Genomic DNA, 24247 nt, shown 5'->3' on the forward strand with positions numbered 1-24247 from the left:
GTGAAAATGCCCATCTATTGAATGCTATCGATGCAGGAAGGGTACGCTGAGGGGGATAAAGTAGTGATCTGGATAGAAAGAGCCTACGTGGGTGGCTTTGACTGGTCACATCCCTCCTGAGAATAGAAGTTTCTGTGTTTGGCTATTTCTTCCGGTGCAGGAAAGCAGAGGCTCTTTGCTTGGTCTGGTAAGTTGGTTACCACAGTTGCATAACTCAACAGTGAATTACCAGTAAAATTCCACTTATCTGAAAGATTGCTTCGTAGCCTGTTTTGAATCTCCTGTGTTATTTATAAGGTCTAAATTATTTTAATGATGTATTGAAATATTAAAGTAACTTTATTCATGCTTGAAAACACTGGGTGCCGAGGCTGAGGTTCACTAGCTCTGTAGCTTACAGGGTTATACTCACATACGGAAGAAATTTGCTTCAGTCCTTCCTGTCCCCCAGGAACTCCTTGTTCCTCCTTCTTGCCTTCTATCCCTTGCCTTGCTTTTGGTCTTGGGCAGTCTTAAGCAAATATGCTGTGCTTTTTTTAGTAGAACTCAAATTTGTCAAGAATGCTTTATGAATATATATTCTCAAGTATTTCATTGGATAAGCTTAGAGTTTTACTGATGTTTAGTTGTAGGCGCTATCTAAGCATCCTTCCGATAAGCTGCCTGTGAAATCTTTTTGATTTCTGGTTTGTATGCTAGTGGAAAAATGTGCAAGCATACTTGTGTGTGAAAGTGCTACATTTTCAGGTGGCACTATAGCATATTTGAGTTTGAGCATTACACCACAGAGGGACTCAAAGCTAGTTTACAAGAAGTAGCCCGCAGGGTAGTTATTAGGGCTGTTTAAAATGCCAAGCTGTGCGTTCGGTCTATATTTGGAATGTACTTAAAGCCAATAGTGATCAACACTGTAACCATGGAAATGGTGCCTGAACTGAAGAGATGAACAGAAATGCCATTATTTGTGTGTTAGTGCTATTACATTCACTCGAACGGGCTTTGTAGCAGTGTTAGCTCATGAAAGGTCCTGTTGCTAGAAATCCAGGGTGGTGTGTGATGTGTTGTGTAAGCAGCACTCTAACTGCAAGCTATTGAGAATATAGCTTCATTTGTGATGCCATTTCAGTTGTATTTTGTGATTTTTGTGATTGGTGGTGTGTATAAACTATTGTTGTGGCTGAAACTGAGCATGAAGCTGTCCCTCTTCCACAGCAGAAGACTTCAAAGAGATTAAATAGGTGTAAAGTAGCCTGGACTCTGTCTACAGAGCTGGGAGGAGATAAGGGTTGATACTTCCTGTTAGGTGTCACAGAGCTTTCCTCCTTGTCAAAAGAGGCTCTATTCTGAAAGGTTGTTTTTCTTCCCCTACCTACATCCCCTGCATGTTTTGAGTGACTGGTGGTAGATGCTGTTTGGAGTGATGGTGATCCAGAAGCAAGAAAACATTGTCTCTAAATTTTTATGGTCTCAGCTAGGGTAACTTATTTGAGCTGAAGCAAAAGAATAGCTTCTGTGCTGCTTCCTGACTCCATAGAGATTTTTTAATTTATTGAATCAAAGTTCTTCATAGAACATTACGAAGTAGCTATTGAATTTGAGTTTAGCCTGTATTCTGAGTTATTTTGTAATGGCTGTGGACAATGTCCTCACTGCTCTCAGACACTTACTCTTTCAGGCATTTGAAGAATGGATGTGAAGGTCAGAAGCTTTCTCGCTGTGTTTCTAGGATTTGAGCAGCAAATTGCTGTCCCTGCTTTGCATGTGGCAGACCTGTTAGCCTATTTGGTAGAACAAATAGGTATTGTTTATTCTGTGGTGACATCCACAAGATAACTTTAAGAGGTTTTCCTTCATTAGCTCTGTTCATACCATCTAGGAGTAGGGAATATTTGAAATGTGCAAGAAATATAACTGGATGCTTAACTTCAGAGTAATATGGGCTTCTAGTACAGCTAAATGTAGAAATGGACAGAACAACGTATCGAATCCTAAAGCTTTATATAGTTAAGCTAAGGGGTGAATTTAAATGTATTGAAATAAATCTCTCATCCTTCCTCTTTCTAGGTGGGTGTTTGCAAGGTATAAGTAGGTCATTCAGAGCAGTGTAGGGTCTGAAATCCTTTTCAATGAAACCTGATTAAATCAAGTGGACCCCTTTAAGTATGAGCATGAAAATAAGACAAGGAGGAGTAGGGACTATGCCCTTCTGTATGCCTGATAAAAACTTCCATGCAGAACTCTTGAGTGACAGAGGAGTTGTGAGTGGCAAGAATTTAATGACTTTGATGAATGCCAGGGAAAGAAATGTTTTCTTGTCCATCTCTGCTTATAGTTGCTTTCATTTCCCTCAGCTCCTGGTGTCCTGGAGAATTTCTCAGGAATTTCATTTCCATTCCACAAAAGGAGAGATGAGCTGAGAAAGCTCAATTTACTAGCTTGACTGGCTTTCAAATGCTTTTCTAGAGACAAAAATACTGTAAACAGCAAGTCATCTTAGCACTTCATACTCTACCAAGACCAAGTGAAGCCCTGGTGATGTTAATTAAGTGGTTTTTGTGGTGACCTTCAGTGTTTGTAGGGTCAAATGAGATGCTTGGAGCAGAGGTTGTTTAATGCCTGTGGGTGTGGGAAACACAGGGAATGCTTTGAGACCTGTGCAGGATCCAATAATGTCTATATGGTCAGGACTGATTCAGTGTGTTAGTCTCTCTTGAATCAGTTGGGCCTTGATCTTCTGAATATAAGAGCTGTAAACATGGGCTATAAATTTGAGCACCACTTCAGTGCAATATGATAAATACAGCATTATAAGAATCTGAATATCACGCAGAAATAAGTTCTTGAACCATTGACAATTTTTCTTTGCAGATACTCTACCCAAAAAGTCTGTTCACTGCATTGGAGAACATCTGAGATTTGTTTTTCAAGCTTGCTTCTCTCACTGTTTGAGAAATTAATTAGCCTTCAATTAGAATTCATGAACAAAATCTGTGCGGAGTAGATTCTTGTTAGTACTTGTCTCATAATTTGTATAATTGTATTTTTGTGGTCTATATTTAAAAAAAATACAAAAAATAGAACTTCAAAAACTAAAAAGGCATCCTAGTTCAAGGATTTGATGCATAATTATATAAAGCTTTTAACAGCCCCCTTTATGAAAATTTTAGACTAACTCCATCATTAGGAAACTGTAAAGCTGGGATCTATACTGTAAAGTAGAAGCAGTTGGGGCCATTTGGGGCAATTCTTGGGAATTCTGCTTTGGTAGACTGGATGTGAGCAGTGCAGGCACTGCTTGTTCCCAGTGCTGCAAGCTTACACTCTTAATTTAATCGGAAAGTCCTAGGTCAATAGCACTTTTTACACTTTTGTAGTAAACAAGAACTTTTCAGCTCTAAAATGAAGCAGAATGCTTGTCTTACTGATATTGACTTGTCCTATTGATTTTTCTGTTTAACTTATAGAAGGGTTATTTATTTTATCTTGGATGTACTTAATAGTCACCATTAATACTTAAGAGGCCAAATTTCATCTTGTACCAGGGAACAGAAGACAGTATATCCTCTTCCTGAGTGACTTGTGCCACAACAGGGTAAAAGCTTTTGGAGCGTAATGAGGGGAGGATAGAAGAGGGGTAAAATAAGATCAGGATGCAGTTGCCGGTGTAGTGAAGTGTGATGGGGAGAAAGGAGAGTTGTGCAATTTTTTTGCCTGTAGTTTAGGGTAGGAGGCTACCCACATTTGCCAGGTGAGTGTCTGTCAGGTCTCATTTTAAGAGCTCCACCGGAATACATCCCACCACAGGATGCGGCTGTCCCCTCGGAGCCATCTGCACGGCTGTCAGATCGAATGTTCTGCCAGTTCTTCTCTGCTGTTCACACCCTTCTGGAGTACAGCTCCATTTGTAAAGGCTGGATATTCCTCTCTTCGGTGAAATCCTGCTCTTCATAAGAGTGCAAGAGTGTTTCCTGTTCCAAAATTAATGTATTAAAAATAAGATACATTCAAATGTGGGGCATTGGGATTTAGTTTCTTTTTTTTTTAACAAAACAAGATGGAACACAGCTTTCCTTTTTAATGGATGCTCACTGCCTGCTTAATTTTATTTGATTCTCAAAACCTTTGAAGTAGCTCTCATTCAGGTGAAGGATTATAATTTTTAATTCAGACAAAGGGCTTCCCCAGGAGGTATTTCCTGATTTACTTTCTCATTGCTTAAATCCAGTTCAGTGATAAGTGTTATGCAAACGTTTTGTTTGTTGATCTTGCTGTGTTAGCCAGCGGGTTAACCATTGGTGAATCTTGCTGGAAAAGCTTTGGAGGGGTGTTCTAGTGTGTTCTGGTTCTAGTTTGAACCTTTTAAACACGTCTTAAAAAGTAGAAATTGCAATAGAAGGATTAAACTCTTATTGATTTCCCCCCCCCCTTTTAAAATAAGTCATAGGTGGGTTGTCTGTAGTCCCCATCAGCCTCATTTGTAATCTTGTGTAACTAAAGCCTTCTTGGTCTTTTCCAGAGAGAGCGAGCTCTTAGTACTGAGTCACTACTGAGCAGCCTTTGTTTCTCAGCAATAAGAAAATAACTTCCCTCTTTGTAAATGAGAACATTTAATGAAGTGAAAACACAGTGGAGAAAAAACCCACTTAAGCCTGCTTTGAACAAGGGCTGCTGTGGAGAGCTGTACTGATGGGGAAAGTTAACTGCAAAAAAGCCAAGTTAAGCTGTGGCAGTGGGGGTCTGGCTTGTAGCAGTGTCCCTTTGGAGGACTGTTGGTCCTTCCAGAATTGGCTTCACAGAGAGATTCCTTTTCAAAGAGCTGACAACCTGTATATAAAAGGTGGTTTTTCTTTCCTAATCTTGAGTCCAGTTCACGTTGCCCCTTCCTGGTGCTGAGGAGTGCTACCTTACAAAAAAACTACTTCTAGAGCCTTTTGAGGTATATCCGCTCTAACCATCTGCTTTCTTCCACACACACGCCCCCGAGCTGATTACTAACATCCATGAGATACACTGGCACTGAGATATACACTTCTTTGTGGAAGTATAATGATTTTTAAACGTATGTTTTATAAAGAGAATGGTAAAGAGCTATGAACAGCAGTACATGGGGGATGAGAAGGTATTTGCTGATTTGTGAGATTTAATCCAGAATTGTTTCTTCCCAAATGCAGCTGCCAAGAATTTGAAACCTCTTGGTTGGCCTCCCATGAGCTGATGTTTTTCCTATTGATGTGCAGAGCTGTAACGCAGGGGGAAGAAGGGGATACAGTGATGTGCAGGACTCGCCAAGCTGCTGGAACCCAGCCTGTCCAGCCAGAGCAGCATCCTGCTGGAGTCACTCTTCTCATTCCTTGTGTGATTAGGAATAGTTCAGGAATTCCACATGCTCCAAGTGGATAGGAAAGCACGGTGAATGTTGGGATGCACTTGTAGATTAATACCCAAACACGGTCAGGTATTCCAGGCAGAAATTGAAGTTTGTGTGTGGCACACGAAGTGCAGCAGAGTAGATTCCATTGCCAGGACAAATCTCTTCATTGTATTCTCTTGGAGAATGGTGGGCTGCTCTTAGAAGGTTACTGTTCTAGCAATTTTGAACAGAAAACATCTTAAAAATAAAACATCTTCACAGCTTGTTTCATGCAATGAAGCTGTTAAGAAAGCACTCAATATGCTTCATTTTCTGAATGGTGCCTAAAATTCCTACTTATTTCACTAGGTTAGAAGTTCTGCTTGGAGGGTTCAGCTACTATAACAGCACAGACTAAGGTTGCTCACAAGTTGTGTCAGATCTTTTTTTCTTGTAAGCATAGAAATTAATTTTGAGTCATCTAATGGAAATATTGAACAGTCCCTATCCTTTAAGGCATGAGACTGGGAATATATTAATCTGGCCAGAGAAGCTGAGTAACTTATTTGCATAAATGACTGACTTTCTCCACCGAGGACTGGGCACATGCTTATTATCAAGGTATCTTATTAGCCCTAGGCATAGCCTGAAAAGGAGAAAGCCAGATCAGTGGCTTTGGTCCTTCTGAAAATTGGGTTGGGGTCATACCTCAATGCTGCTCTAAAGGTGGTGTTTTGAAAAGATCTTGTTACTGCTGATATTATAATCCCAAAAATCTAAGGGCAGCAGCAGCAAGTATAATTCCCTTGGGTATCAAAAATTACTGCAATGGGTTTAAAATAGTCTCACTTTTGAATTGCTTTCATGTCTTTAAGCACAGCTGAAATACTAGCAAAGATAAAAGTAAAATAAATCCCGTTATTTTGACTCTGAACACGAGTTGCTAAGGGGAGCAGTTGGAAAAGAAGCTTTAATACAGTGCTATTTTGGTTGAAATTATGCTTGTCAGCGTTCTCACTGTTAACTTGCATTAAGAAAGTTAAGGGTTTATATAATGAGTCCATTAAATTTCAAGTTCAAGCTGCTTCACCATACTGTGTTTTTCTTGATGCACAATGCCTGCTCCTAATGTATCGGAGTACACAAATGTTCCAGAGGCTGGAGGGGAATTGTAAAAGTATGTTATTAGGGAACAACAGAATTGCAGGCTTAAAATGACTTTTTTGAAAGGTCTGTACATGGATGTCTCTCAGCCAAAGAGGCGTTGTGACTTTAATGTCAAGCCAAGCACCAGTTGTAGAGCCTTTGAGGATGAGCACGCCTGCCCTTTTTACTTGTGTTACAAATCGGAATCTCCACGTCCTGTTTTTTATTTGAGTCTGACAGAAGATGGTAACATTAAGTAACGTCCTTGCAACATCCTTCTTAGATGCGTTTAGTCCTGCAGCAATAGCATTTCACTCTTGCATTGACTCCATCAGGATTGCTGCAGCTGCTTTGCTTTTGAGGAACTAACTGGCTTTTGTGATTGTATCTATACAGTAAAATTGAAATCTAATGATTTTATTTATAAAGAGAGACCTATCAGACAGGAAAAATGTGTGGCATCTTACAACATACTCTGCTTTATCAGACTGCTAAAGGAATATTGGATAATGCAGTTCAGTCATTTCCTGTCTGTAAAGCTGGACTTGAGACAAAATTTCTCGTTCAAAACACCACAATAACATAGAAAAATCTATTCAATTCTATTATTGGAGAAGAAAAAGCAGCGTTTGATCTTTCTTTAATCTTCTCGTGCTCTTTTAATAGCTCCAGTCTTGGTGATGCATGTGCTGCTTTGACTCATGTGTCTCTCATTGTGTTGTACCACAAATTACAGGTTTTCTTTCCGTGCTGTGTTGGTCCATGGTGAAGCGAGATCTTTGTGTCCTATAGTCTTTAGCAGCTTTTTCCTGCCTGCTCTGCAGTGTGACAGAGAAGTGTTTGCCACATGTGGAAGAGACAGCTATGCTTAAATCAGATGGAATATTTTGATGTGGCTATGGTTTACTATAATCACTTTTTCTTCAAACAAGGCTGTACTGAGAAATGATGCATTACAAGAACATATTGGCAATGGTACATAAAGAAATAAACCCAGCCTAACTTAAGAGCCCAATAAAACGACTGTGAACAGCTTTCAATACTCTGTGTGCGTGTTCTTTAGGGAGAAAGAATCCTGTGTCGCTGTTAATCTCTTTGAAACCTTCAAGTACTTTGTTGCTGTAAGCATTGAGCTTGCCAACTTTTGGCAGATAATTATTTTGTTCTCTTCCAAATGGAACACATTCAATTCAGTCTTCCCATTCAGAACAACAAATTCATCCTGGGCATTTTTTTGCTCACAGTTCAATAAACACTTATGAGCAGGTAATGTTGTAATTTGCAAGTGTTCACAGAGCAAATGGGAGGCATTTTGAGGACCAAGATGCAAAATGCATCAATATGTGCAATGAAGGAGACTTACAAAGGCTTGGCATAGAGGAGGCTTCTCAGATAGGGAAAGCTCATTGTGATCCAAAAGTAAAAATGCTTTTAAAATAGTGAAAAGAATGTTAGATATCTACTTTCCCTTCTTGCCTGTCTGTAAAACAATTGTTATAAGGTCCTTGAAATAAAATAAAAGTATTAAATGAAGCAATCCGAAAAACAAGTACATCTGTGTTCTGCTGCTTCTGGAAATCTTTTTGTTTTCTGACTTAGGACAACATTTAACTGCAGTCAATATCATTAAAATAGGGATTAATTTAGAAAGAATGCTGAGACTTATTCAGTGAGAAGACTGTGAGAGATTCTTGAACGACTGTAAAATATACAGCCTTCTGTCTGGAACAACAAGAGCCTCATAAAAGAAATAAGAAACTTCTTATATGATATTAATAGGACCCATCCTCCCTTTCTCTTGGAGCTGTGAAAGGTTTTTCCTCACTGCTTGCTATTGTGTTCCAACACTAATGGTCTGTCACATCTATTGTGCACACATCTCTGAACCCAGAAATTATTTCTATTCTTAATTTAAACAAAACCAGCTGTGCACAGATGAAAAGCTTGAAAAAAAGAGCATGTGTACTCACTCACTGGTTCTACTTCTAGTATGTTACAGAGGGGCTTTATGGACTCAGGACAATCATGCTGGAAAAATGGTTTAAAAATAACGCATGGGGGGGGGAAAAAGCTGACACTGTCTTAGTGCATTGCACCACTGTCACCATAGTAACATTGTGTTCAAACTAAGTATTTTTATTCTTATAAAGGGAGAATTAAGAGGCCTTTTCTCTTCCAGTGCCACCATTGCATACTTCCTGCAGCTGCTGCTTATTTTCTTCCACACCCTCTCCCTGTTGGTGCTGTTCCTGTGCTGCAACCCAGCTACATTCAGAGCAGTTAGAATCGTCTAAAAGAACAAAGCCCATATTTCAGGTCTTTTAAGGAGTTGTTTTATGTTCTGCTCTCAGATTTATGTTACTGAAGTTTTCTTCTGCATTGGGATACCTTGCAAATCCTGCCTTTTCACCAAAGCCAACTAGGTTCTGATGATAGCAAAAATGAAAGAATTCAGAATATGGAAGGAAGGCTAAAGAACTAGTTTACTGCTGCTACTCGAGGGGGGGAAAAAAAAAGCTAAAGAGAAGTGAAAGTACACTAGTGTCTACAAAAGAACAAGGGAAAAAAAACAACAGTTGTGTTGTATACTCCAGCCACAGTGGTTCTAAAACAAAAAATTCAAGTTTACGAATGGGAATAACTCCCCTTTTCCTCTTACCTGTTTTATTGATCCCATATTCTTAACAATCCTTTCCAAGTGTGTCTGATTTAATACCATCTTCTCTGCCTCTGTCAAGTATTTGAGATTAACTTACTTACATGACTATATTCTTTACCTAGACTCGAAGCTATTGCTAGCTCTGTGTTGTTGCAAAAAGTTTAAATTTTCAGAAGTATGAAGTGGCCTCATTGTATTGGAAATACTGTATGTTGGTGGACAAAACTGTGAGCTGATAAACTGTGCAGTGAAATCATTATGAATACTCTGCACAGGGAGCTTGAGAGCTCTATTAGTTTAAGAAATGGGTTTTGAAATGTTTTTATTAGACCTTTGGGAGCTGTATGGAAAACTCTCTAGACAGCTTGGTGAAACACCGATAATTAGCATGTGGGTTTTTTTAATCCAACACATAATTGTTTTGTCTTGTGGTATTTTAGAACTAGAGGGTCTTATTTGCCTGTTATTGCTGACAAGAGGATTGTCATTGTACCTAATGAACTATTTCCTTTTTGGAGGGAGGGGAGAAATGGGGTATTTTGTGTATTTTAAAAATGGTTTTACGTGGAATTGGCTATATTAGGACATGTTAATAAATGGATTGTTTGGAATGCACGGTGACTTCTTTCAGCTATAATGTGGGCTCCAGGAGCGCTCAATCCCTTCTATGAAAGGTATGAAGGGCATTGTGCCTCCAAATGCTGGTGATGCCAACAAATGAACCCTACATGCACCCTCAGGAATTAATTGTGATGACAGTTTGTTTACTTCTCTTTCCATCTTTATAGGCGTATGAAAGAAGGTTTCCCACATGTCCTCTGATCCCTATGTTTGTAGCCAGTGACACTGTAAATGAATACAAGAGTGAGGATGAAGCTATCCATGTGATTGAACGGCGCTGTAAGCTGGATATAGATGCACCACGGCTATTGAAAAAGGTGATTATGTTTGCAGTGCCTGTTTTATACTTTTGGATATCATTTCACATGAGTATTGTATCTTAATGGAATCTGTGTCATCTTCCACAGATTGCAGGAGTGGATTATGTCTACTTTGTCCAGAAGAATTCTTTGAACAGAAGAGAAAGGACTTTGCATATAGAAGCCTACAATGAAACCTTCTCTAATAGAGTCATTATTAACGAACACTGCTGTTACACAGTGAGTAACAGGCTCTTGGTGGTGCTACAGATGGAGCTAAGTCAGTGTTTAGACTTCAGGACTCATAAACAGAAGTTGGGTTGTTCTTGGCTTTTGCCTTGCAAGAAAAAATAACCAACACACCGCAATGAGTGATAATTGTTGTTGGTGTTAAATGTAACACACTTGCTTGAAGAACTGAAACAAGTTTGGCACCCTCTTGCTTGAGAATCTTCTCAGAGAGCAGAACACAACATAATTTACTGTGTTTGACAGCTCTGTAGAGGCAAATCTGTGGTTTGTAATAGCAGTGTGGGACTTGGTGAGGCTGATGATACCCTGACAGAACTGTTAAAGGAAAGTTTAATGTAGCTTATTTGCCTTCTGCTCAACTCCGACAAATGTTCATCAAGTCAGCTATGTTTTAACCTAATTCTTTCCATCATTTTTGGTCTTCAGTGCAGATGTTTTCCGATACAGAGGAGTCTGGTGGCACACTTACTGCTATGCCCTGGTCAGGTTATTTTTGGAACGGCTTAGCCCGTACCCATCGGCTCACACAGCACGCGTGTACAGCAGTAAAATTTCAAATTGATGTTACAGGTCAAATCAAAGCTAGCACATGGAACAGACTTCTATTGTAGTGTTCTTTTTATGTGCAGGTGATAACATTTTCTGTTATGCACAGAACCATGGTTTAAAGGTCACTAGATGTCAAACCCACTTGACAGTATTATCTAATTATTTTTTAAATTAGTATTTCTGCAGTTATTCCCAAGACACATTTAAAAATACTTTTCCACCAACAATTTGTCCTTGAAAGCTCTGTTTAAGCAGGGGAAATGCTATACAAAAAATTGCATTTGATAAATATGTACAAAACACAACACTTCCCCCTGCCCTTGCTCTACTCGGTCAAGAAGTTAGTAGGTAAATACAAAACCAGAATTTTAATTCAAGAATAAATTGTTTTTTAAAGTTCATTCTTATTAAAGTTATTTTATAACTGAATTTATGAAATGACAGATTCTTAAATGTTATTATTATGATTTGTACTTACTTAGGCTGTACAACCTATTCTTGTACCCCCCATTCCTTAATGCAGAAGAAGAAAATGAAGGGAGAAGTATGTAATTGTCTTGTTCTAGTGTTGACACTGTTCCCAGTTAATTTTAGTATGTTGTGAGGGGGAGGGGAACTTTAAGGCATCAGGACAATGACGTGCTCAGAAATCCATCCTTCAGTGATGTTTGTATAATCACAAATTCGGAGCCTGGCCTCGAAATTCCCTAGATGAATCTTTTTTAGCTGAAGAGAGTTTAGAAAAACAGCTTTCCTTCGGGGTCGTAACATCTGTTTCAAGATCAGCTTGTTCGGCTGTCAACTGAGACATTTACACTTCTTTCTGTAGCATTATCGTAGGAGAACAAAATAAAATAGTTTTCAGTCTGCAGAATACTAAGGTACTTCGTAGGTCAATGAGGGAATGATCTATCGCAGTGTGTCTGTTGCAAACACGTCCAGGCTGCAGTACGCGGAAATGCTTATGCTGCACTTACTGCAGTCCTCAAGCTGCTGGCCTTGGGCTGTCAGTCCAACATGCCGCAGCAGAAAGTTCACTGTGGAGCTTTTTACCCTGTTCCACAGATACAGGCTGGGACTGTAGTGTATCTAGAATGAGATAGCGTTAATTGGATAAATGTGCTTGTCCTTTGGCTCTTGGCTGGAGCACTGATACTTCTCTACCCTCTCCTTTCTTGTTAAGAAACAAAAAGGGCTGTGCTGGCCATGAGACTATGGGAGGACTTCTCAGCTTTTTGTTCTTTAGCATTACCTTTTTCTGAAGTGTGTTTTGCAAATAAAGCAAAAGTCTGCAAATTCCACTTAAATATTTTTTACTATGTGAACCTGTAAAACAAGAAACAGTCATGTCAAATACTGTGAGAAAAAAAAATACTATATGGGCAACCAAGCTGTACGATCTCCTTTTAACCAATAGGTTCATCCTGACAATGAAGACTGGACCTGTTTTGAACAGTCAGCAAGTCTGGATATAAAATCTTTTTTTGGTTTTGAAAGCACAGTGGAAAAGATTGCCATGAAGCAGTACACCAGCAATATTAAAAAGGTGAGCTTGCAGACATGAAGGAGCTGCCTGGCTCTAAGTCACAAAAGCTAATGTAGCTGCTGTGCAGTAACAGGCTGCTGTGCTTAAAAAAGCTGACATGTTTCCTCTTTAGCCTGGGGCTGCATGTGTGGAAGTCTGTATTTTCAAGTGGAATCTTTAGAGAGGTCTGGCCACTTAATAGCCCAATCCTTTCTGCGTCTAAATGGATGTTTTTAGTAGCTGAAGTGAATATTTCTTTTTGAAGGGAAAAGAAATAATAGAATACTACCTGAAGCAGCTGGAGGAAGAAGGAATAACTTTTGTTCCTCGTTGGACTCCCCCTGTTGCATGTAAATTGGAGAACAGCACATCCCACACGAGACGACCAGTTTCACCCGCTATTAATATACCAGACTCTGCCACAAAGGAGGGCTTGAACAATAAAGAGATCCTCAACACCTCCAGCAGCCCCTCGGAGCCCACAGCGGGAACACCTGATGGTATGGTGGTCTGACTTGTTTTACTGGGATTCTTTGTACTGTAGAGGCTCTTCTCATGGGCAGCTGAAAATCTTCATATTTTCTCTTTGGTAACATACAATGTTAGTTGCAAGCTCAGGCTTGCAAAGCAGTAACATGTAGGATAACTTGGATAGCTGTTATGAGCTGAGCTTTAGTAAATGAAGATCAGATATGAGTGGAAAAACTCTTCACTTTGCTGTTCATTAGGTTGCAAATGGATGACTGACTTCTTGCATTGAAATTCAGGGTTGGGTATAACTATAGGAATAATGGAGAGGAAAGGACTGAAGCTTTCCTGAACAGAGTCTTCTGTTGTATCTTCCTTCCCCTGTTAATAAGGGAATTTGGGAAAATTCTTGTACTGGGAGATTTAGATCAAAGCTTCTCTACGTATTTCCAGAAGCTGTGGATTGACAAATCTGAATATACTGGTGAAATGCCTTTATAAATATCTGGTTTTATTCCTTTCTTAGTTGCAGAAGGAGAATTACTCTTCTTGGTTTACCATTAAGATGACTGTGTATGTTGCCTTGCTCATCTTTTCATTGATTCAAGAAACTTTATTCAATTCTGACTGCACAGAACACAGAGCAGCCGCTTCTGTGCCTCAGATTTCAGCATAGAGGATCATTGAGGACCACTCTAATTACATGTACATCTCCTTTTAGACAAGCTGGACGCAGACTACATCAAGCGGTACCTGGGTGACTTGACACCAATGCAGGAAAGTTGCCTCATTCGACTGAGACAGTGGCTCCAGGAGACGCACAAGGGCAAAGTAAGTTGCTGCTGGTCTCTTGTGGCTGATTGTTCCTGTTAAGTGGCCCTTCATGATCAGAACCTAAATTAGGTCTATACAATGGCAATAGAAGTTGTTCATTGCAACTGTCCAGCTGACTTTGCCAGCTAAGGCGCTTAAATGGTTAGCATGACGGCCTCTCAGAATGTCAATAAACCAACACAGGGGAATTACATCAGGTTTATAACTCTGCCTTGTTTGTTTTGGTGGCCAAACATCATATTCTCAAATCTATATCCCTAAGCACTGTACTGAAAGGGAAGCAGTGTGGCCGGTTAAATCACTGATAGCAAAGCTGGGGTTTTCCAGTTGCTTGTGATTTGCATGTATGTCTCAGCTTCCTTTTACTTAGCAACAAAATACAGTCTGTGTTTTGTCCCTTGATTCCTTTAAATTGGACTGACTTGGCATGGTCATACAGGTGTAAACAATTACATTAGAGTTCATGAAATTTTTATATCCCTTATATAAAGGTAGCTGCTGACAGGGATCATGGTTTTGTTGCAAACAAAGACTGATTTGCTTGAGTAACTTCCAGTGTTACAAACCGTCCTTCTGCATTGGTGGAGGGCTGCATGTTTTTCGGTTTCTGTTGTTTGTGGTTTTGTTCTTGTTTCAAACCTTGAGTACAAAATTAGGTTTGATTTGTTGGTTTTGTTTTGTTTTGTTGTGTGTTTTTTTACAGATCCCAAAGGATGAGCACATTTTAAGATTCCTGCGTGCCCGGGACTTCAACATTGATAAAGCAAGAGAGATCCTTTGCCAGTCGCTGACATGGCGTAAGCAGCACCAGGTAGACTACATTTTAGACACCTGGAACCCTCCTCAGGTGCTCCAAGATTACTATGCAGGAGGCTGGCATCACCATGACAAAGGTATGCCCTAGAGGGCAGATATTGAACAGCTTTTACATTCTGAATTAACGGTGATAGTTGTCCCTCTGTTAGCGAGAGGTGACCAGAAAGATGGTTAGAACTTCTCCGTTGTTATGTACTAAATGGATTTAAATTGGTATTGCCAGCTCCTTACTTGGAGGCAGACTCCTAGATCCTAATCTTTCTGACTATTACTGACATACTTACCTCTCTAAAGAGCTCTGCTTTGCTAGGAGTTTAAAAAGGTTATTAATTGCACTTCTGTAGTGCTCTGAAATGCTTAGAAGGGTGTTATGCAAATGCTGAGTATTCTCTTTTGGTGATTAAAAGATGTTTGTAAATAAGTGTATCTTCCTAATCAACTTATTTCTGATGTTGTATAAGTCTGCTGATGGCATAAATGAATACTTATTTGGCATTACAATCAGCTTAATGATGAGAAGTGGGATGTTGGAAAAACATCAAATAGAGCAGGTTTATTTAAGAAAGGAAGAAGCTTTCGCTAAATTCCATTTTTATGATGAGCCATGGCCAGATCTTTAAAACATGGACAACTGTGGCTGACACGCTCCCTATCCCTCTGCTTGCGTTATCATGCACCGATCTTATTGCTAATACATACACAGAAATGAAACGATCTGGAATTTGTTGCTTGAGGGAAGCTGGGCTCTTTAGATAAGGAAATGATCTCTTACCGTGAGCTATCTGTGTTCTGATTTAGTTTTTTCCCCCACTAGGCGCCATTGTTTCTCCTGGCTCTTCCTGTTACAAAAAGCATATGAAACAGGACAAGATGCTGTCAGCAGTAGTGGCCAGGAGACGGGGAGGACACAGCAGAAGTTTAATCGCTGTAAAGCTGCAGAGCTTGAATGGCTCTCCCCTGCTGCTTAGGGTTTGACAGACCTCAAACTGAGAAAATGGAAAATGAGAATATGCTTGTAAAGATTGTAGGAAAAAAAATGTGAATAAGTTCTCCCTTCTGTCAGTTCCTTGTCCTTACTGTGCAAAGACTTCCTCTGTTAATAGCACAGAACTGGGTCCTGCCAGTGAGTAGAAAGGTACAGAATGCATCAAAGTGTTGTTTCATGTTTTTCTGAGAAGTTCTTCAGTCTTGTGGTGAACTTCATGCTCCCCTTCCTTCCCCTCCAGTTCTTTTGCAGCACACCCACAAGTAAAGCACGGGTTTGTCAATAATGGAAACAGAAATTCAAAACTGAGCAATTCTATATAATTTAAAATCTTACAGTGGTACATTCTTTTTTTAAATCCTCTTCTCTAGTGTTGCTCCTTTCCTCCTACATGCGCTAAATGTGCCAAACTTAAGCCAGCTAAATTCTGTACAGCTTTTTGCGCTAAAGCAAAGGCAGCAGTGATTGAGGCATGTTGTCTAAAATGTGCTATTAGTGCAAAAGAATAAAAGTTATTATTTTGGCTTGCAATTAGTCCAGTTTTCTATACATCTGAGTGGCTTTTATTTTGACAGAAATGCTTCAGTCAAATGCTTTTTTTAAATCACAAAGCTCTAATGGAATATAAAATATAGAGTGAAAATGCAGCCCTGTCAGCTGAGGCTTTCCTTCGTGTGTCATTTGGGTGGACTGGGGTTAGTAAGCTGTTAGTTTGATTTTTGGATGCAAGTGCATCTGTGAGGGAGGGAGGCCTGCTATGAAGCTTAATAGCACTTTTTGTTTAGTGTTTCAAAAGCTAAACAGTACATTCCAAGATAAGTGTGCTGATGTTAAAACAATATTTTTCTTTAGACCACCTGATAAAATACGAAAGGCTGTGATCTTTCATGGGGGTAGTGTCTTTGCCAAATAAATAACTTGCCTTGAGTCTGCAGTTTTGGTTGATTGTTTTTCTTTTTCTTTTTTTTTAATAGCGTATCTTGACAGTTTCTTTCTTTGTGTCCCAAAGGACTTAATGATAATTTAATACCTCTCTTCGCAGTTGTTGGAGGGAAGTGAAGCTAAACAGACACTGGGACTTGGGGAGGTTTTTATGCAGAAAGCTCATTTTTTAGATTGAGTCCTAGCATCTTCAGTTTTATAAGTTGGTGATTATTTAGCTCGTGTACTAGACTAGATGGAGCAAAGCTTAAAAAATGCATCACAATTTCGGGAGGGGGATGGAAGCTGTTTCAGACAACTAGCTCCTGTTATGAAGAGCCAGAAATGCAAGCTTTGCTTCTCAAATTCAGCCAGTGCAGTTGTTGAGGTTAATGCTTTCGTATCCTGGACGGTGTGGAGCTGCTCCAGTGTGCAGCAGGATGACTGTGAAAAGGAAGGGCTTAGAATGCAGAGGGTCCATCTGAAGCTGATGTCTGGAACAGAGTCTGTTGTCCCCAGGCGTAACCTGCATAAGTGAGGCCATGTGCCAGTTCCGTATAATGTGTAATGACATAGCTGAAAGGTGTGACTTCAGCAAATACTGCAGAAAGTGACTCTCTGGGTTAACACTGTGTTTCATTAATTCCCAGAACTCAGGGTATCTACTTTTCCTATATCTTAGCTGTCCTGAAAGCTAATTATAACCCCGTGTCTCTAATTGTGCATACCAAGATCTTGTGTGTACCGGTGTACTTGTTGAAGACCTTTGAACTTCCCTTGCAGATAGAGGAGCTATTTTTGCATCAAGATGTCTCCAGTAAACTTTGGCAGTTCATTTACAGGCAATCTTTTGGTGTAGCTGGACAAGATAAAGCTTATATTGCTGCTCCAGTTCTCCTTCCTCCAGCTGTACAACAAAATTTGAACTATGACTTGTTTCCGTTTGGATTTTTAGCATAAAATGAGCTTGCTCAAATTGTCTATTGCTGTAAAAATAAGGGTTATGTTGATATATTTATTCTCATTATTCAGATGGTCGCCCGTTGTATGTGCTGAGGTTGGGACAGATGGATACCAAAGGCTTAGTGCGAGCTCTTGGAGAAGAGGCCTTACTTCGATACGTAAGTATTTTTGGAGCCAGCAAGTTGCTAACAATGTGATATTTTAATTTAGAAATTTCCTCCTCTGCCAGAACATTCATCACTCTGGATATTTTGATGTACTCTCTGGCCGTCTGTTTTTGGTTTGAATACATCTGAAAGCTCCTGGTAGCTGATCTTCTGCATTCTTTCCAACTGCAAACTGATGGCGGAAAGGCGTAGTTCTTGGCAGCTGCTGTAGTTATTGGTTAGCATTTTCACAGATTCTTCTGCAGTTTGTGCAGTGCTTCAAGTCTCAGCATTTGTACAGAAGAGAAAAATGCCATGCTCAGATTTTGTCAAGCCCCTATTCCAAGGATAAGAATAATTTATTTTTAGAGAACTAGTACTTGCCTGTAATTTTGCCTTCTGTAAAGGCATCGCTCGGACTGTGTTATTGTGGATCTGCTCAGTTTCCAAGCAGAAAGCTAGCAGAATTCCAGGTTTGCAATAATTTTTTTTGACTCCCAGTAATGACAGCCGTGGCCATGTAACCGCTAGAAGCAGGGGCTGGATTTGACTTTTTTTCTTCCAGTGGCATTTCCAGCCACAGACTAAATTTTGTTTGTTTGTCCTAGATCTGTTTCAAGGTTACTTGCTTTCACTTAAAAAGGGGCTTTAATTTCTCAGTAAACGGGGAAAAATGTGCTTAAAGGGACAGAAGAGTAGGGAGACTTCTTGTCTGTATCACTTCTGGCTCTCAGTTTTCTGGAGGATCTTGTCTACATTTTACTGCTTTTATGGAAAGGTATGTTTATTTTTCAACAAGATCAATCAATGATATAAATGCAGTGATTTCTGGTTCATTCTTTGAAAAAAAAAGTTTAGGCTGGTTTGAGCTTGTAGTTTTAATTAGTGTTTGGATATAATCAGTTTTTTTCTGTATCCCATCTACGGAGTTTAAGACTGTCTTCTCAAAACATGTTTTCTTGTACAGGTTCTTTCAATAAATGAAGAAGGACTGAGGCGATGTGAGGAGAATACGAAAGTATTTGGCAGGCCAATAAGGTAAAATACCACAAGTGGATCTGCTCGTTGGGAGTTAGCTGGTTTCACACCATTCGTGGGGGAACATCAGGCCACGTGATGCTGCTGAGCAAAGTTTATTAAATGGAAGAAGCACAGGGTAGGCTGTGTGTCTGATGTGCGAATACAAGCACAGTTACAGTTAATCAACAGCCTCCCCAACTAATGTTAAAGTGAATCTGCAGAGTCAAAATCTGCATCTGAAGGAACACAGCACCTACTCTGGGTGTCTTGGTGTCATGCTCATAATGGTTCTACATGGCAGGTGTTATGCTTCTGCTCTCTTCTGCCCTTGGACGTCTGCAAAACCACGCAGCCTAACCCCCATCTCTGCTTCTGGGGGATTTTATAGTCAGAAGTTAGTACAGGCTGCCAAAAAAATCAGGCAATGATAATGTCATGGATGACCTTTCCAGTAGTGTCAGGTATTGTTTTCATGTCACTTGTTCACCTATAGTCCATACCAAGGCTCATTACACTCAGTTCTTTGCCTTCTCCATTTATTATATGCAGTTACTGAACTCGTGAGCCAAGGTAAGGTCATGAGACTCGTGTTTTCCAAGTACTGGCATGACTTCCTGTGAAGTTCAGTCAAAGATTGTTTGCTATCCCAGCTTTAAGTCATTATAGGGGTCACTTAACTAAAGTGTTAACTGCAAAATGGATTTAAGGGTGTGGTATGAAAGCAGGACTGTCCCTGCAAAGAAACAGTGTTTCTTGGACTCACTTCAATATCTGACTCCTTCCCTTAATCTGAAAAGGTTCAGGGATGCATGGGACGCTGCTTATCTTTCCCTGGTAAAGAACTTGCTGTCCCAGCTCTCAGTGGGAGGTCAAATACAAGAGATGGATTTCATGTGTGTAACTAGGCAATTGTGCTGCTTACTGGATCTTGATTTGTAGAAGTAATCCTGAAGGACTACATATTAAACATTTAAAGTGAAACAAAGAAGTGTTTGCTATTTCACAGAAGCATAGTTTCATGGATGCTAGCTGGTGCAGCACAGCTGTGCATCTTGAATTCATGCCCAGGGCGAGACCTGAAGTTGGAAAGTAACTAAAGCATATACCGAAGCTCAGTATTTAAGAATTAAGAACATATCTCTTCCTACAGAAGAAGCTCCCCTCCCTGAGATCTGACAGCAGAATTAGCTTTGATGTGTAGTGGCACTGTTACTGTACTGTGTTGGGAGGAAATCTGCACCATGAATGTTAAGTTGCTTCATAGAAGTGTGGCCATTTGATTGACTTCCCAGTAGAAGCAATGGTTTAACATTTGGGCTAGCTGGATCTTTTTTGGGTCCATATTGACCTTCACCTGAAGTTTGAAATGTCTGGGGGGGAATACGCGTGATGTGGAAAGTGAGCTTTCAACATAGTCTGCAACTGTAATTTGCCCCCTCTAGGACATTTCCATTCTAAGGATCTTAAACTCCAGTGCTACAGGTAGCTCAAAGCAGGAGGTAAAATAAAAGAAACCAAAACATGTGGTGGGGTCCGCACATTTCAGTAAACTGGAGACTTGCATAAGAAAGGAGAATTTTGATGCCATTGAGATTCTTCTTTTCCTTTTTGTCTTTCTCAAATTCAGCTCCTGGACCTGTCTAGTAGATCTAGAAGGCTTGAACATGCGGCATTTATGGAGACCCGGTGTCAAAGCGTTGCTGAGAATCATTGAGGTGGTTGAAGCTAATTACCCTGAGACTTTGGGTCGTCTTCTAATCCTAAGAGCACCTCGAGTATTCCCAGTTCTTTGGACACTGGTATGTTTGTAATTCAAGACATGCCTTGGCTCTCTCGGTGCACTGCTATGCAGTTGTAGTTTGTAAAAGCACTTTAGAAATCAGGCTTTGTATGCAGGGAATGTTACCATTTGGAAACATCTCTTTTACAGGATTCCTGGAATAGATTTAAAAGCACTACCTAACAACTTGCTTATATAATTGGTTAATTTTGCTACTTTTTAGTGTCAACTTTGCATAACAAGGATGGTAACCCTTAATGAGATCAAACTGATTCCTTCAATATTGATCTATTTTGGTTTTTCTTTGTTTGTAGGTTAGTCCATTCATTGATGACAACACTAGAAAGAAATTCCTTATTTATGCTGGAAATGACTACCAGGGTCCTGGGGGACTGCTGGATTACATCGATAAAGAAATTATCCCTGATTTTCTTGGTGGAGAGTGCATGGTATGAATATAAACTACTGCATATAGCAATTATTTGTGGGGGTTTTTATTCCCCTGCTCCTCTAAACAAAGAAGCCTAGAAGCACAGAATGGTTCCTAGTGTAGTTTGGAGGGGAGGGTACTATGATGTAGGATTCCAGACTTAGTGCGTTCTTTCAGATCCACTTTAAAAAGAGAAGTGCAATACTTCTTGACAATGAATATCAAATAACTTACCAAAGAAGCCAGGCATGGTTAAAAGCTGTAGTCTCTGCTACCTGTCAAGTTCAGGCAGACATGGCAGCACAGCACTGAGCAAGAGCTGTCACCACCAGCTAATCAGAAGTCTCTGTCACCTGAAAGAACTAACTGGTACCACAGGAAGCCCAAGGAAATACAAGGCACATCTGCTCGGACGGCTAAACAAACAGCCGGGTCTCCTGGCATAATATGTGTGGTGACCACAACAAACAAAAAAAATAGTTTAACTGCAGAATACTGTAATTTCTCAGTCCCTTGTCCTGTGCCTTAACAGCTGCTTTCTGCCTGGACTATGGGTGTCAGTCGAATCTATCATTTTAACATCTCAATGATACTGTCATATGTTTTTGACAGCTCAGGCTCACTGGTGTGACTGAGGTGTAGGAGTGCAACTCAGGCATTTTCTGGAGCCTCCATCACAGTGAAACTTAGATGATTATTTTTTTCTGAACTCAGCTGTGTTAAAATAAAATTTCAGCGTTGCTTTTTAAAGCCACTGTACACTTCCTATATTAATTTCTTTAACATCCTTGAAAATTAATTTGAGACTGTTCAAATACAGTCTCAAATTATAATGAAGTACTGTTAGATGTGTTGGAGTAGAGCATGTGTTTATCTTCAGTGGGCTGCTTTTTGCTACAGCAGTAGCTTTCAGTGGAGAGAGTTTGTGCTATCTAATTTGGAGCTTGAGAAGCTGGCAAAATCCGCTGCTAAGTAAGCAAAAGTCAATGTTACCAGAAAGTAAATTGCTAAATACTTCCTGCCGGTCACAGGCAGCAATAGAATCTCTTTCTCTTCATTTTTAGTTCTGGATATTTGAACAAAAATGACTTCTCAAAGATCCTTTCAATTCTTTGTTGTAATTTAGTTACCAAACACTTCTACTGCTCCAAACACTTATATGGAACCTGTTCCTGATCAGATAGTTGTCTAACTTCATTACGGGAGACTTCTTTAAAAAGGCAATTGCTTAGGGAAGTTGTGTAACTGGTTTCAGTACGGAGCTGTCAAGACAGTTGTAACTTGAAAACTGTTACCTTCCTGACTGCAATATCTTTTACCTGTTTGGAAACTTACTGTATCTCCTCACCATCCGTCATCCTTAAATTTAGCTACTGGGGTTCTTTCAGGGCTCTATAGGCTGTATTTTTTAGACTGAGTCGCTGTTGCCGCTTTCCTCACGATTCCCAAGTGGCTCATGTCTGTCTTCAGTATAGGACAGTGTGAGTGACAACTATAGCATTTGCACAGTCATTATCTGTGGTGGCTGTTGTCTATATACAATATCTGTTCCTCTGGTGTCTAGTTCTGTAAACTCACCTAAACCAGAGCATTGTAAAATAAATTTATGTATGTACAATGTACAAGCTATAAAATTACTTTCAAACTGTGTTCATATGTCATTTTTCAGGGTACTTGCTAAATGAGAGGTTTTGTTTCTGAAGCTGGCGGGCAGAGAATGTGACAGGGGTGGATGCACAGAGGGGATACTTTTTAATGGCTGTTTATGCTCTTAGTGTGAAGTACCAGAGGGCGGGCTGGTCCCCAAGTCCCTCTACCGGACAGCAGAAGAGTTGGAAAATGAAGACATAAAGCTTTGGACTGAAACAATCTACCAGTCTGCAAGTGTCTTCAAAGGAGCTCCACATGAGGTATGGTTGCAGCCAATCCTTCTTTTCTTTTGTCTCATACCTCTGCTCTGGACTCTGTCTCTTGAACTTGATGATTTAGTTGCCCTGCTTCCACCTTGTTGTTCTATTGTTCTGGTGCTCAGTGATGCTTTAGTAGCTGAAGTCTGTGACCATTCTTGGTATCCTCTGGTTGTCATTTAGAGAATATCACTGGTTTTCATTCTATTCAAAGCAGTGTCGTTCTAAGCAAAGACAAATGATATTCTCAGAAGCTACTTGAGAGTTTCTGAAAGTCATGTTAAAATAAGGACACTCCATCAGGAGAGAATTTGTAGGTACACTGCCTTTTTAAAAGTCTAAATTAAGCCCAGCGACAAAACCTCTGGGTTTTGTTGTCTTTTCTGGTAAGAGTTTCTGTCATTACTGAGAAAATTGCCGCTGTCTAATACGACTTTTCTGTCTCAGGTTCTCATTCAGATTGTGGATGCCTCATCTGTGATCACATGGGATTTCGATGTGTGCAAGGGCGACATTGTTTTTAACATCTTCCATTCCAAGAGAGCCCCACAGCCTCCTAAAAAGGACTCTCTGGGAGCTCACAGTATTACATCTCCTGGTGGGAACAATGTCCAGTTGATAGACAAAGTCTGGCAATTGGGGCGCGATTACAGTATGGTGGAGTCTCCTCTTATCTGCAAAGAAGGGGAGAGTGTGCAGGTAAGATGCTGAATCCTTGTGTGGGAGCAGATGGAAACTAGCTCCAAAACTAGATGTTCTTAATTCACAATCATTATTGATGACTGAGGGGTGATTCAGCTCCAGACTCTCTGCTTGCTTTTGGCTGACATTTCAGCGGATGTTCCTCACTGGATGCTGCAGGGAACAGGGACAGTAGTTACATGGGATCTGCTGGGAGGGTAGGCTGCATCGGGCTCGTAGTGATTGCGATTGAGCAGCAAAGGGATATAGGGAAGCCACCTAGAACGTGGTGCGCATCCAGGAAGTAGCAAGATGTGCTTTCTCTTGTGATTTTGACCATTATTTTCTGAAGCAAACAGTCTTGAGAGAAGCCTGGAAGTTAAGACTGAGCTTCTGTGTGTTTGTCCCTCTAACAGGCACCTTAAGGAGCTCCCTATGGCCAAGATTCTTGAAGGGTGGGTTTTTTTTATGTCATGTGCAACCTATCCTTTAATTACCAAGTTTGATATTACATGCAGCATTTTTACAATCACACTCCGCCACTGCTATTCCTTTTGACTTGAACAGCCTTTGAGAAAGGAGCTCCTTAAGTCGTCTAATTGGAAGTGTTAAACTGGAAATATGGGCAGTGACCTCTTGAACCACGCTTTGTCTGTGAGGCAGGAATCTTGACTGTTCTTTTCAATCTCAAAGGACAGCCGTTAATTGAAACTAAATGGAAAAAATGAATATTGTTTTAAACAGGAACATTTCAGTGTATTTAAATCCTAACCACTTGACACTGTCAAAAAGCAGGAGGAACCACTGGCCTTCTATCATAGCTTTTATAAGCTGTGTGGGGAGAGTTCACCAGCACTGCCAGTTCATTGAGGAGCTGAAATATTGGCATTGGGGA

General features: G+C 40.1%; 1 protein-coding gene across 1 annotated transcript in view; it reads left to right on the forward strand.

Moving 5' to 3' along the window:
* SEC14L1 (SEC14 like lipid binding 1) overlaps window positions 1-24247 on the forward strand; it is a 41711-nt gene that overhangs the window by 13849 nt on the left and 3615 nt on the right. The window contains exons 3-14 of the mRNA XM_074159918.1: window positions 9944-10093; window positions 10184-10315; window positions 12294-12422; window positions 12667-12901; window positions 13591-13700; window positions 14407-14596; window positions 17458-17546; window positions 18502-18572; window positions 20182-20353; window positions 20649-20783; window positions 22540-22674; window positions 23119-23370. Coding sequence (XP_074016019.1) covers window positions 9944-10093; window positions 10184-10315; window positions 12294-12422; window positions 12667-12901; window positions 13591-13700; window positions 14407-14596; window positions 17458-17546; window positions 18502-18572; window positions 20182-20353; window positions 20649-20783; window positions 22540-22674; window positions 23119-23370 — 1800 coding nt within the window. The remainder of the gene's footprint in view (window positions 1-9943; window positions 10094-10183; window positions 10316-12293; window positions 12423-12666; window positions 12902-13590; window positions 13701-14406; window positions 14597-17457; window positions 17547-18501; window positions 18573-20181; window positions 20354-20648; window positions 20784-22539; window positions 22675-23118; window positions 23371-24247) is intronic.

This window comes from Numenius arquata, chromosome 17 (assembly GCF_964106895.1).
Source record: "Numenius arquata chromosome 17, bNumArq3.hap1.1, whole genome shotgun sequence".
Taxonomy (NCBI): domain Eukaryota; kingdom Metazoa; phylum Chordata; class Aves; order Charadriiformes; family Scolopacidae; genus Numenius; species Numenius arquata.